The sequence below is a fragment of the Cyprinodon tularosa genome, unplaced genomic scaffold (assembly GCF_016077235.1).
Source record: "Cyprinodon tularosa strain WSP-4 unplaced genomic scaffold, ASM1607723v1 ctg161, whole genome shotgun sequence".
In the NCBI taxonomy this organism is placed as follows: Eukaryota; Metazoa; Chordata; class Actinopteri; order Cyprinodontiformes; family Cyprinodontidae; genus Cyprinodon; species Cyprinodon tularosa.
In genome coordinates, this window is record NW_024038449.1 from 110,268 (window position 1) to 121,185 (window position 10,918).

Here is a 10,918-nt window from a genome sequence, read left to right on the forward strand (position 1 = left end):
TTAGAGAGCTAAACGAGAGAAACTAATTAGAAAACTAAGTAATATGAAAATGAAACTTGACATTGTTGATTTACTGCAAAAAGAATCAGAACGTGGAAGATATCAGGTTATATATATATATATATATATATATATATATTTATTTATTTATTTATTATTTATTTATTTATTTATTTATTTATTTATTTATTTATTTATTTATTTATTTATTTATTTATTTATTTATTTATTTTTTTGTCATGTGGTGCACACTCCTTGCCAGCTGGTGGTAGTACTGCTCACCTAACTTTTTTGCCACCAATCGCCATCCAAAATGTTCAAGAGGAAGAAGAAGAGTAAACAAAAAAAAACAACAACCCTTATTTAAAAAGTGACGCACGGTGCCGACGTCATGACGCACGACTGAGCAAACTTTCACTTTCTTAACTTCACTTGAAGGAACAGAAAGTCCCTCAGAACCTTAAGGAGGAAAGTCGACCCAAAAGTTACGTGTTTATGTTTATTCAGAATAAGCTGTTACAGGACAGCCCAAGAATAACTGAGGGTAAGTTAGAGTAAGTAAGTTAAAATATTTGAAACAGTTCATATTTTACTAGCTTAACACTTCAAGAAGCTAATCATGTTAAACGTATGTTAAAAACCTTATTTGAACCCTTAATCTAATAATTTTATCATGTTAGCTATGTTAATATCTGTACATTTTTAGCAGTGCTGATTTATGCTGTAGTACTGTAACCAAGAGTCAGAACTGCCTTTATTTTACGACTTTTTTCCAGCTAGCTTGTTGTTTTATTTAGAAGTTCTAAGGGGACGAGTGGGTGTGATAAAATATATCTGCGTTAAACCCAGATGGAGGCTGAAATGAATGAGGTTGGTGTCGGTGTGGAGGAGAAGCTGGAGGCGGAAGTTGATCCCAACCCTGACGGTGGAGTTGGTGCTGAGGCAGCGGGTGATCAGATGGACGCCAAACCGGACCGCAGTGGGAGGTTTCTGCTGTTTGGACGGTGGGTGCTAATTGGCTGTTTCTCAAAATAGACATCAACAGAAAACAATACATAAATCGGAGAAACAGAGAATATGTTGAATAGAAGAATTGTTTGTAGTTTTCACTGTAGTTTGATCTCATTCAAACTTGTTTCTATCTCCAGCAGCCTGTAGAAGAAGTATTAGTTCGCCTGCAAATTTTATAGATATTTTGGATTTTGCTAAAATAAAAAAGTGAAAAATATCTGAAGCCTAAAACATACCAGGTTTCTTTCAGTATCTAAGTGCTATCCACATGTTCCAGATAAATCAGGTTTGACATGACTCACCTGTTTTGCTGCACCAAAACCAACTTCTCCTGAAAAACCTTCTAAACCTTTTCCCACTTTATGTTCAATTCAGTTTATTTATTTATTTTTTTTACTTTTTAAGGCACTAGTTGCTGTTTTTTTTTTTTTTTTATGGACAGTAGGCTGACAGGAAAGGGGGTATGAGAGAGGGGGCGAGACATGCAGGAAAGGACAACAGGCCGAATTCGAACCTGGGTCGCCCGCGTTGAGGACTAAAGGGCTGGTTAAACTCCCGTGGTAATGTGTCGCAGTGAGCTTGTCGCAGGTATGACGCAGACATTTTTGATTTACAGGTGCTGGTCATAAAATTAGAATATCATGAAAAAGTAGATTGATTTCAGTAATTCCATTTAAAAAGTGAAACTTGTATATTATATTCATACATTACATACAAACTCATATATTTCAGATGTTTATTTTGTTTAATTTTGATGATTACAAATGACAACAAATGAAAATCTCAAATTCATCATATCAGAAAATTAGAATATTACTGAAGACCAATAAAAACAAAGGATTTATAGAAATGTTGGCCAACTGAAAAGTATGAACATGAAAAGTATGAGCATGTACAGCACTCAGTATTTAGTTGGGCCTCCTTTGGCCTGTATTACTGCAGCAATGCGGCGTGGCATGGAGTCGATCAGTCTGTGGCACTGCTCAGGTGTTATGATAGCCCAGGTTGCTCTAATAGGGGCTTTTAGCTCTTCTGAATTGTTGGGTCTGGTGTATTGCATCTTCTTCTTCACAATACCCCATAGATTTTCTATGGGGTTAAGGTCAGGAGAGTTTGCTGGCCAATTAAGAACAGGGATACCATGGTCCTTCAACCAGGTACTGGTAGCTTTGGCACTGTGTGCAGGTGCCAAGTCCTGTTGGAAAATGAAATCTGCATCTCCAAAAAGTTGGTCAGCTGCAGGAAGCATGAAGTGCTCTAAAACTTCCTGGTATGTGGCTGCGTTGACCCTGGACCTCAGAAAACACAATGGACCAACACCAGCAGATGACATGGCACCCCAAACCATCACTGACTGTGGAAACTTTACACTGGACTTCAAGCAACGTGGATGAAGTGCCTCTCTTCTTTTCCTCCAGACTCTGGGACCTTGATTTCCAAAGGAAATGCAAAATTTACTTTCATCAGAGAACATGACTTTGGACCACTCACCAGCAGTCCAGTCCTGTTTCTCTTTAGCCCAGGCAAGACGCTTCTGACGCTGTCTGTGGTTCAAGAGTGGCTTGACACAAGGAATGCGACAGCAGAAACCCATGTCTTTCATACGTCTGTGTGTGGTGGTTCTTGAAGCACTCACTCCAGCTGCAGTCCACTCTTTGTGAATCTCCCCCACATTTTTGAATGGGTTTTGTTTCACAATCCTTTCCAGGGTGCGGTTATCTCTCTTGCTTGTACACTTTTTTCGACCACATCTTTTCCTTCCCTTCGCCTCTCTATTAATGTGCTTGGACACTGAGCTCTGTGAACAGCCAGCCTCTTTAGCGATGACCTTTTGTGTCTTGCCCTCCTTGTGCAAGGTGTCGATGGTCGTCTTTTGGACAACTGTCAAGTCAGCAGTCTTCCCCATGATTGTGTAGCCTATAGAACTAGACTGAAAGACCATTTAAAGGCTTTTGCAGGTGGTTTGAGTTAATTAGCTGATTAGAGTGTGGCACCAGGGGCCATCAATTTTGAACCTTTTCACAATATTCTAATTTTCTGATATGATGAATTTGAGATTTTCATTTGTTGTCATTTGTAATCATCAAAATTAAACGAAATAAACATCTGAAATATATGAGTTTGTATGTAATGTATGAATATAATATACAAGTTTCACTTTTTAAATGGAATTACTGAAATCAATCTACTTTTTCATGATATTCTAATTTTATGACCAGCACCTGTATACTCAATATTGAAGCGTGGTGCACTATGTTATTCCACGCCACAACGCAAGAGGGACAATCTCGAACTAGCTGTGGGTCTAGATACGGCCAAGGCGGTGAGAAAGTGGGGGCGAGTTTGTGCGACAACAGATGGACATGAGGGCGAAAAAGAGTGGGGATCCAGGTGGAAAAAGGGTTCCAGTGTTCTCGCGCACCTCGCTCTTCTAGCTGGTCCAACTTCACGAGTCATTTTCCGCAAACACAGTCATACAAACAACACAAGCTGGTAAGGTACCAAACAGAAGACTAGATTTGACCAATCATAGGCCTCCTGTCTGCAGTCACCATGCATGGATCGTGTGCACTAACCACTGCACCACCAAAGCACGCCCATAATTCAGTTTATTTATATAGCGCCAATTCAATACACGTCATCTCAAGGAACTTTACAGTTCACCAGATCATACAGTCAAGCTGATTCAGAGTTTTCTATCTAAAGAAAACCAGGTTATTGCATCGACTCGAATGCAATCCCTCACACTAAGCATGCTTGTAGCGACAGTGGAGAGGAAAACTCTCTTTTAACAGGAAGAAACCTCCAGCAGATTAAGGCTCAGTGTGAGCAGGTATCTGCTGAGGGCGACTAGGGTTCCAACTATTCAGGTAATTCTCCATTTTGGATCCTAAATTGGTAATAAAATGTAGATTTGAGTCTTTATTTCAATAGATTTCACTTTAACAGCTCCAGTATTTAGATATTAGCACGACTACTGCTACTTGATTTAATTGGCTGCCTAATTAAGTGGGTGGGTGTTGGAGGGACTGACTTGTTTTTACTTATAACAGAAAAGTGGACAAAGAGGAGGACAGAATAACACAAACAGGTAGAAACCATCCATCCCTCGGCTCATACAGGAATAAAAACACTTGTAAAATGTATATATCCACTAAAGGATACTTCAGTATTCTGAAATGTGGTTTTATTTTACCTTTAAGGTAACATTGAGAGACACAAATTAAGATGAGCTTTGATTGACTACATTAGCTTGTTACAATATGTATTAATACTTTATTTTCCATTCGTTTTACCCCATAACTTTACTTGATTATCCCATAAAAGTGCACTCAGCTGGTACTTTTGGATTAAATGTTAAAACAATTTAGATTTTTGTTAATAGACAAATACAGAATAAAATTCTGATGAGAAATGTAAATCAAACATATGTGTTGGTTTTAGTTTGGTGGAACGGATTAGAAGACTAGCCAATGAGACTTCATTTAACTTAGTGCATATAACCAAATTAAATCTGTCTGCAAATTGCAAATAGAAAGTTGAATTTCAGGTGTAAAGATAGGATTTTCCTTGAGAATATGACAATCCATACATAAATGCATTTTATCATTTATAATCTACTATAACTAAACTGACATTAGAAACTACATTATATTTTAGTAAATAACGTATGATGAAACCTGATGCAAAACATACCAATAAAAAGATTAGATATGGGGGGTTTTTTTTCTGCATTTTTCTGTTCCATTTTTGTGTTCAAGGTAACAAACTAAAATATGATTCAGGTTTATAGAGCTGCATTATATATTAAATCAGTTTCCAGTCTATCAGATTTATATTGTCATAGCAATGTTGACATTGCTGTAGACTGCATAGATAAAGACTATCTATAAGACTATAACCCAGACTATCTAGGCTGTTGGATTTCAAGTGCCTTCACACCCTTGTGACTCATGCCCGTAAACATCCACACCTGTCTGAATATTATGAAAATCTTATTTGTTGTTTTCAATGTGAAACTGCTGTTTTAAAAATTAGCTTGTGTAATCTGTACAGCATTAAACATTACACTGAATCCATCCTACCAAATGTAAAAAAAAAAAAAAAAAAAAACATTTTGTAAACTAGGCCTTTTTTCTACAGCATTTATTGTCGGGCTGCCCAGTTTAGGCTTCAAATATATTTTCAGATCGAAATGATTGAAACAAATCTGCCGCACTCTTCACTGGCATTCAAATGTGAATTGTTGTATGTAGGCCTTTAAAAAAGGCTTTTACTTAAGTTTATTTTTAAAAGTAAAAAATATATATTTTTTTTACCAATTTCCATCACTAGGTGGCACTCTGAATCTTTCTACAATAGAGAAACTAAAGACAATGTTGCCTATCCTTGGTTAGGATTTTGACACAGGAGATTATTGTTGCTTAAACATCTATTCTTCATTTTTATAATAAACAGATTCTTAGATTTAGATTTAAAAAAAAAAGCTAATATTTTTATATCTGAAACGCAAACACTTTATATTGAATTGAACATCTATTAAAGGGTGAAAGGATTTTTTCTTGCTTTTTACAACCATTTACAGTTTGTGTAAGTATTATTATCTTTATTTATATCTTTAACTAAGTATATAACGGAATTTCTTTTTTTTTTTTTTTATATAACAGACGCTGGCAGTGGTCATAAGATCACTAAATCCCTTAAATATTTCAATCTTATCTTACTGAAAAGCATTAAGCAGTGAAACAATGAAAACTTTTGAAATTTCTACTCTTAATTATAAATCAAGGTTTAGAGCGTTGAGTTTCAGACCTTTGCAGAGGTAGATAAGATCTGTGGAAAAAAATCACTTTTGCATCTAAGTATCGGCCGATGATCAAAAATTAAGGAAATCAAGCAAGATAAACGATGTCTCAAATCATGTCAAAAGTGGAAGAAATGTATTAAATATGGTTTAGGACGATACAGATAAAACTAATATCACAATACATATTTTTTCAATTCAGTTGAAATTATATAATTTAAAAAAAGAGAGAGAAAATAGCTGCCAAAAATGCTTGCAACTGAACCCTTTACGAACTTATGGCAATTATTTTGCCATGTTTATAAAACACTTCTAGTGGAAAATGAAGGAAATAGTTGCTTTAAAATAACAAAACACATACAATTTAATTATTACAGTCTATTATTACAGCAAAAGCTCTAATCATATACCGTTATGGATATTGAAATATCAAAAATGTCATATTACTATTATTGACAGTAGGATAATAGTTGATTGTTCGACAGTTTTTCTCTGATTACCGCTCTAAAAACATTGTTATTAATATCTTTAATGGTTTCACTGTAGACCATGTCCTGTACGACGGGATCTTTTATTTGTTCACATTGAAGGAACCTAATAGCCTGTCTGACCTCAGCAGGGAGTGAGGCTCTGAGGCCTGAGCATGAATAGGCCTTTAGAAAGCACTGGTTCCATGGGGAGTATGCTGACTCAGGGGGCTCACAGTGCACTGTCCCTCACCTCAGCAGCCTGTGGGCCCAGTCTGGACTCCAAACTGTACAGAGAGCATGTGCACTTCCTAGAACACACTAAGAAAGATTTCAGAATCCGGGTGTGCAGAAATTTTAAAAACAAGACCGAATCAAGGTATTTCCGATGCAGAGCGGAGTAGCGCTTAATGACGACCCAAGGTAAGAGATTTATCATGACTGTCCTTTTTCCACAGTGTAGCATGGGTGCAGCTCTTCACCCACCCTCATGCATTTGTCTTGTACAGCATGTTGGCTCTGTGGAGGTGGGAGGGGACTCCAAATGTTCTGGATCACATGTCTATTTGAAAAAAAAAAAAAAAGTACGCTCGCCTGTGGGTGTAAATGGACAGGAGCTAATGCTGTGTACAGTATTGTTCTGGTGCTGCAGTGACCCAATGGCTGGGCTCTTCTAGATCTTTTAGCTTTGCAATGGGCCACTGTTAGCTTAGGTATCTGGATGGATCTGTCAAAGAATGGAAATATTAGAGGACTGTGAAACTGACCTTCGCTGGATCGTTTCTTCCTGCTCAGTCTACGTCGGTGATCTTAGCAAAAATGTTCTAGTTTCTTCTTTAGCCGGACCGTGGATCGCTGCAACCAAATTTGGCCTCACCATTTATGCCTTATTTAATCACGTACGTATGTTTCAGGGTTTTTTTTCAATCAGTGGTTCAGGTTGTTTCTAGTTTCCCGCGTGCTACATGTTTCTTTGAAAAGTCTTTGCAAAGAAAGTTTTCAAGTTTGGAAATGTACGATGAGCCGGGGATATGTTCTAGTCAAGTCTCAATTAGCAAGATATTACATAATATGGTAAGAGCTGACACTGTGTAAATATGAAAGCCTATTTTTTGTTACCGATTTTTTACCTCACAGTGATGTGTTATTATAGAGTATATAAAACTTCATTTGTGTTTTCTGTCTTTTAGCAAGAAAAATAAGGATGGCCAGACGCGGGAGCAGGACTATTCTTCTGAAAGCCATTACAGAATTGTTTTACCAGCATTCCAGTATAAGATGAGCCACCAGCAAGTGGGGAAGTGCATCATCATCAACAACAAAAACTTTGATGCAAACACGGGTATGGCAAACCTGTTTTACACTACGTATTTAATAACGTTACACACTTATTTATTTACTCGACATTTATTGTTTGTTTGGATGTAGGTGTCTTTGCTTTAACGTTATATTTTGACAGGGATGAATGTACGCAATGGCACAGACCGCGATGCAGGCGAGCTGTTCAAATGCTTCAGGAACCTGGGCTTCGAAGTCGTTGTTTATAACGACCAGACGTGTGAGAAGATGGAGAATCTTCTCAAACAGGGTAAGTGGTGCCTTCCTCTAATTTTGTATTTTATGGTTTATTTAATCAAAGAAACATCTTAAAAGTCTTCTTTTTTTTTTTTTTTTATAAAATCCCTAACCAACATTGTGTTATAATGATGGCTCAGTGATGTGGAATATTATTTTCTTTATATCTATGCTTTATTATTAGTATAGCCTGTAAAGGACAATATTAACCTGTCTGAATATTAAACAACTTTGGTCTTTTTTCATTTGCTGGCTTAAATCACAAGAAACATCAATAGAAGTCAGTGCTGTTAAATAAAAAATTATTAAACATGTTTTTTACAACATGTTAAAAAACTTGAATAATTCAGACTGCGAAAAGGTGAAAGGGAAAGAGGCAACAAGGAAAATGTTTTGCAAACTTGTTTCACCTTTTTTGTTTTAAATGTTCATAAAACCCATTTTACAGCAACTACTGCTACTATGCATGTTGCATGACATTGCCTTTGTGTCAGCTGTTAATTGTCACTGCTGGAAGCTAGAAAACAAATGTAGCTTCATTGTTTTCTTTTGTCAAAGCCTTTAAAGATGCAACAGAATCCGCCTAAGCTGTTGTTTGCAGCTCAAAGCTACAAAAAATCTGTAATGGTTCCTGCTCTGTTGCCATCAAATAAAAACTTAGGACACATTTAGTAAGCTATTGTTTTTTTTTTTTATCGTTCTTCGACAGCAAAACACAAATATATGCCTTCACATAATAGATTTTAATATATTTGTTGTTAAAATCTCGTAGAAAATACATTTTTACCCAGTTTTACACAGTAACGACAGAAAGGGGATTAAATATAGGAATAGCAACAAGTATTCTCACAATGTGTTTTGTAGGGATTATTTCAGTATAGAAAGAAAAAATATTGTCTAAGTCTAAGATAAAATTACATCTCCATGGATTTGAGATCTTCTCACCACCAGGCTTCCTGAAATTCAAATCTATTATTCTTTCTCTTGAAACTGCATAATCAAACAGCATTGAACAGTAGGTTTCATTTCAATGATTACTCATATTTCAGATTATTTTAATTGATATGTAATCTAATAAAAATTCCATCACTATAGCTAAAACAGTTTGGTTTGAAATAATAGCCCCATCTACACTACAATCTGAAAACCGATCCATGCCGAGTTCGGACTGAGCTTGGATCACTTAATCTTGCCGAGCTTGATTCCTTAAGACCGTTTACAAATCACGCTAGCACGGTTCCTCGCCTCATAGTGATGATCTACGGTACTACTGCTCTCTAGAGGTAAACCAGCGTACCAACATGGCGGTGGCCGTAACATTCAGGAAGTTTGCAGAGAGTCAGGCGAAGAAGGCAGCCTTTGGTAAATTTAGTTGACAGAGTCGGCTTTTCTGAAGTGGATATGACAAACAATAACCTAATCAAGGCTTACAGACTCAAGAAACAATGACAGACGTTGAGGTTCATCACACTGCTAAGCAGAATCATCACTGGAAAACGTCTGGCAGGGTAGGGATGTCTGAAATTTCATGATTACGTAGGCTGACTGTAATGAGATGAAGCGGTCTGCTCCTGGGCTCTTTGTTATCAGAGAACCGAGCCAGAACTTTACAGCGTTGAGATCTACTGTTGAACTAGTACTGTGTTAGCGTGATTCGGTTGTGTCTGGCATGGTCTGGTTCAGTTTGCGTGCCATTTACACTAAACAGTTATCTCTGTCACCATGCTCGGACTGCTCTCGGCATGGTTTCAAAAGGGTAGTGTAAATGGGGCTAATAAGAGGATACGCCCTTTTTCTACTATGTAAAGCCTAAATATTCATTTTAGCTTTGTGTGTTTTGTGAGTAAGAGGATTTATTTATTTCATACAGCCTCAAAATTAGCTAATATTTATTTTTTTGTGTTTGTGGGTCAGCCTCGGAGGAAGACCACAGCCAAAGCTCGTGTTTCGCTTGCATCCTGCTGAGCCATGGCGAGGAGGGAATGATCTATGGGACAGACGGAGCCATGCCCATCAAGGCCATGACCTCGCTGTTCAGGGGGGACAAGTGCAAAAGCTTAGTGGGGAAGCCCAAACTTTTCTTCATCCAGGTATAATGCTTTAAAAAATACCTTTATGTTTAAATAGATGTATAAAAAATGTTGTTCTGTTGACTCCCTAGCTAATACGTAGAAATACACCCACTATCTCTTTCTAATGTTTATATTTTTCCCCTTTTCTCAGGCTTGTCGAGGTTCTGAATTTGATGATGGTATCCAGACAGATTCAGGTCCACCTAACGACGCCTTGGAGACAGATGCCAATCCAAGACATAAAATCCCAGTTGAGGCAGATTTCTTGTTTGCGTACTCCACTGTCCCAGGTAAGATGCACTTTTAGTGTTAAATAAAATAAAATAAACCCTTCTGTTCTACATACTATTAACCCTTGACATTCTTTAGGATATTACTCATGGAGGAACCCTGGCCGGGGCTCCTGGTTTGTTCAGGCCCTCTGTAGCGTCCTCAACGAGTTTGGCAAGCAGCTGGAGATAATGCAGATCCTAACACGGGTCAACTACATGGTGGCCACCAGCTTTGAGTCCTGGTCTGAAGACCCACGTTTCACTGAGAAGAAACAGATTCCCTGTGTGGTCTCTATGCTGACTAAAGAACTGTACTTCAACTGATATCCTGCCTGCACTGTATGACACGGACTGACCAGACTGACTAGACTGGCTGTTTAGGGCGATGAGCAAGCAGTCAAAGCATTCAGGGATGATTCAGGCCCAGCGGGACTCAGCACACATCAGCGTGCCGCATTTGGGCCTGAAAACAAGCACTCCATGACGTAATATCTAACAGTGACACTCTGAGTTCATGTGTTGATGGTTAAACTCCTCTTCAGGTTGCCCCTTTGAAATAACATTGTCACCTTTAAGCTGATCGTTGTTGACAGGCATTGTGGAATATATATGTATGATCTACTCACCGACAAACTCCGCTGCCAGTTTCTTGTGGGTTTGTGGAATCATATCTGAATATGTGTTTCTCCATTTTCCAGAACTTTCAAAATATGTTAG

The 10,918-nt window shown here is 37.7% G+C and overlaps 1 protein-coding gene across 4 annotated transcripts; it reads left to right on the top strand.

Annotated features, from left to right (window-relative positions):
- Window positions 1-383: 383 nt before the first annotated feature.
- On the top strand, window positions 384-10,918 carry casp7 (caspase 7, apoptosis-related cysteine peptidase). 4 transcript variants are annotated; one of them, XM_038280551.1, is made up of 7 exons: window positions 384-544; window positions 850-1,004; window positions 7,473-7,624; window positions 7,742-7,870; window positions 9,772-9,947; window positions 10,081-10,219; window positions 10,299-10,918. In XM_038280551.1, exons 2-7 carry the CDS (start codon window positions 850-852, stop codon window positions 10,523-10,525), a joined length of 978 nt encoding a protein of 325 aa, XP_038136479.1. In that variant the 5' UTR covers window positions 384-544; the 3' UTR covers window positions 10,526-10,918. The 4 variants fall into 4 exon arrangements, with proteins under 4 accessions (XP_038136479.1, XP_038136481.1, XP_038136482.1 ...); XM_038280553.1 differs by lacking the exons at window positions 384-544; window positions 850-1,004 and adding an exon at window positions 6,540-6,705; XM_038280554.1 differs by lacking the exons at window positions 384-544; window positions 850-1,004 and adding an exon at window positions 6,895-7,181.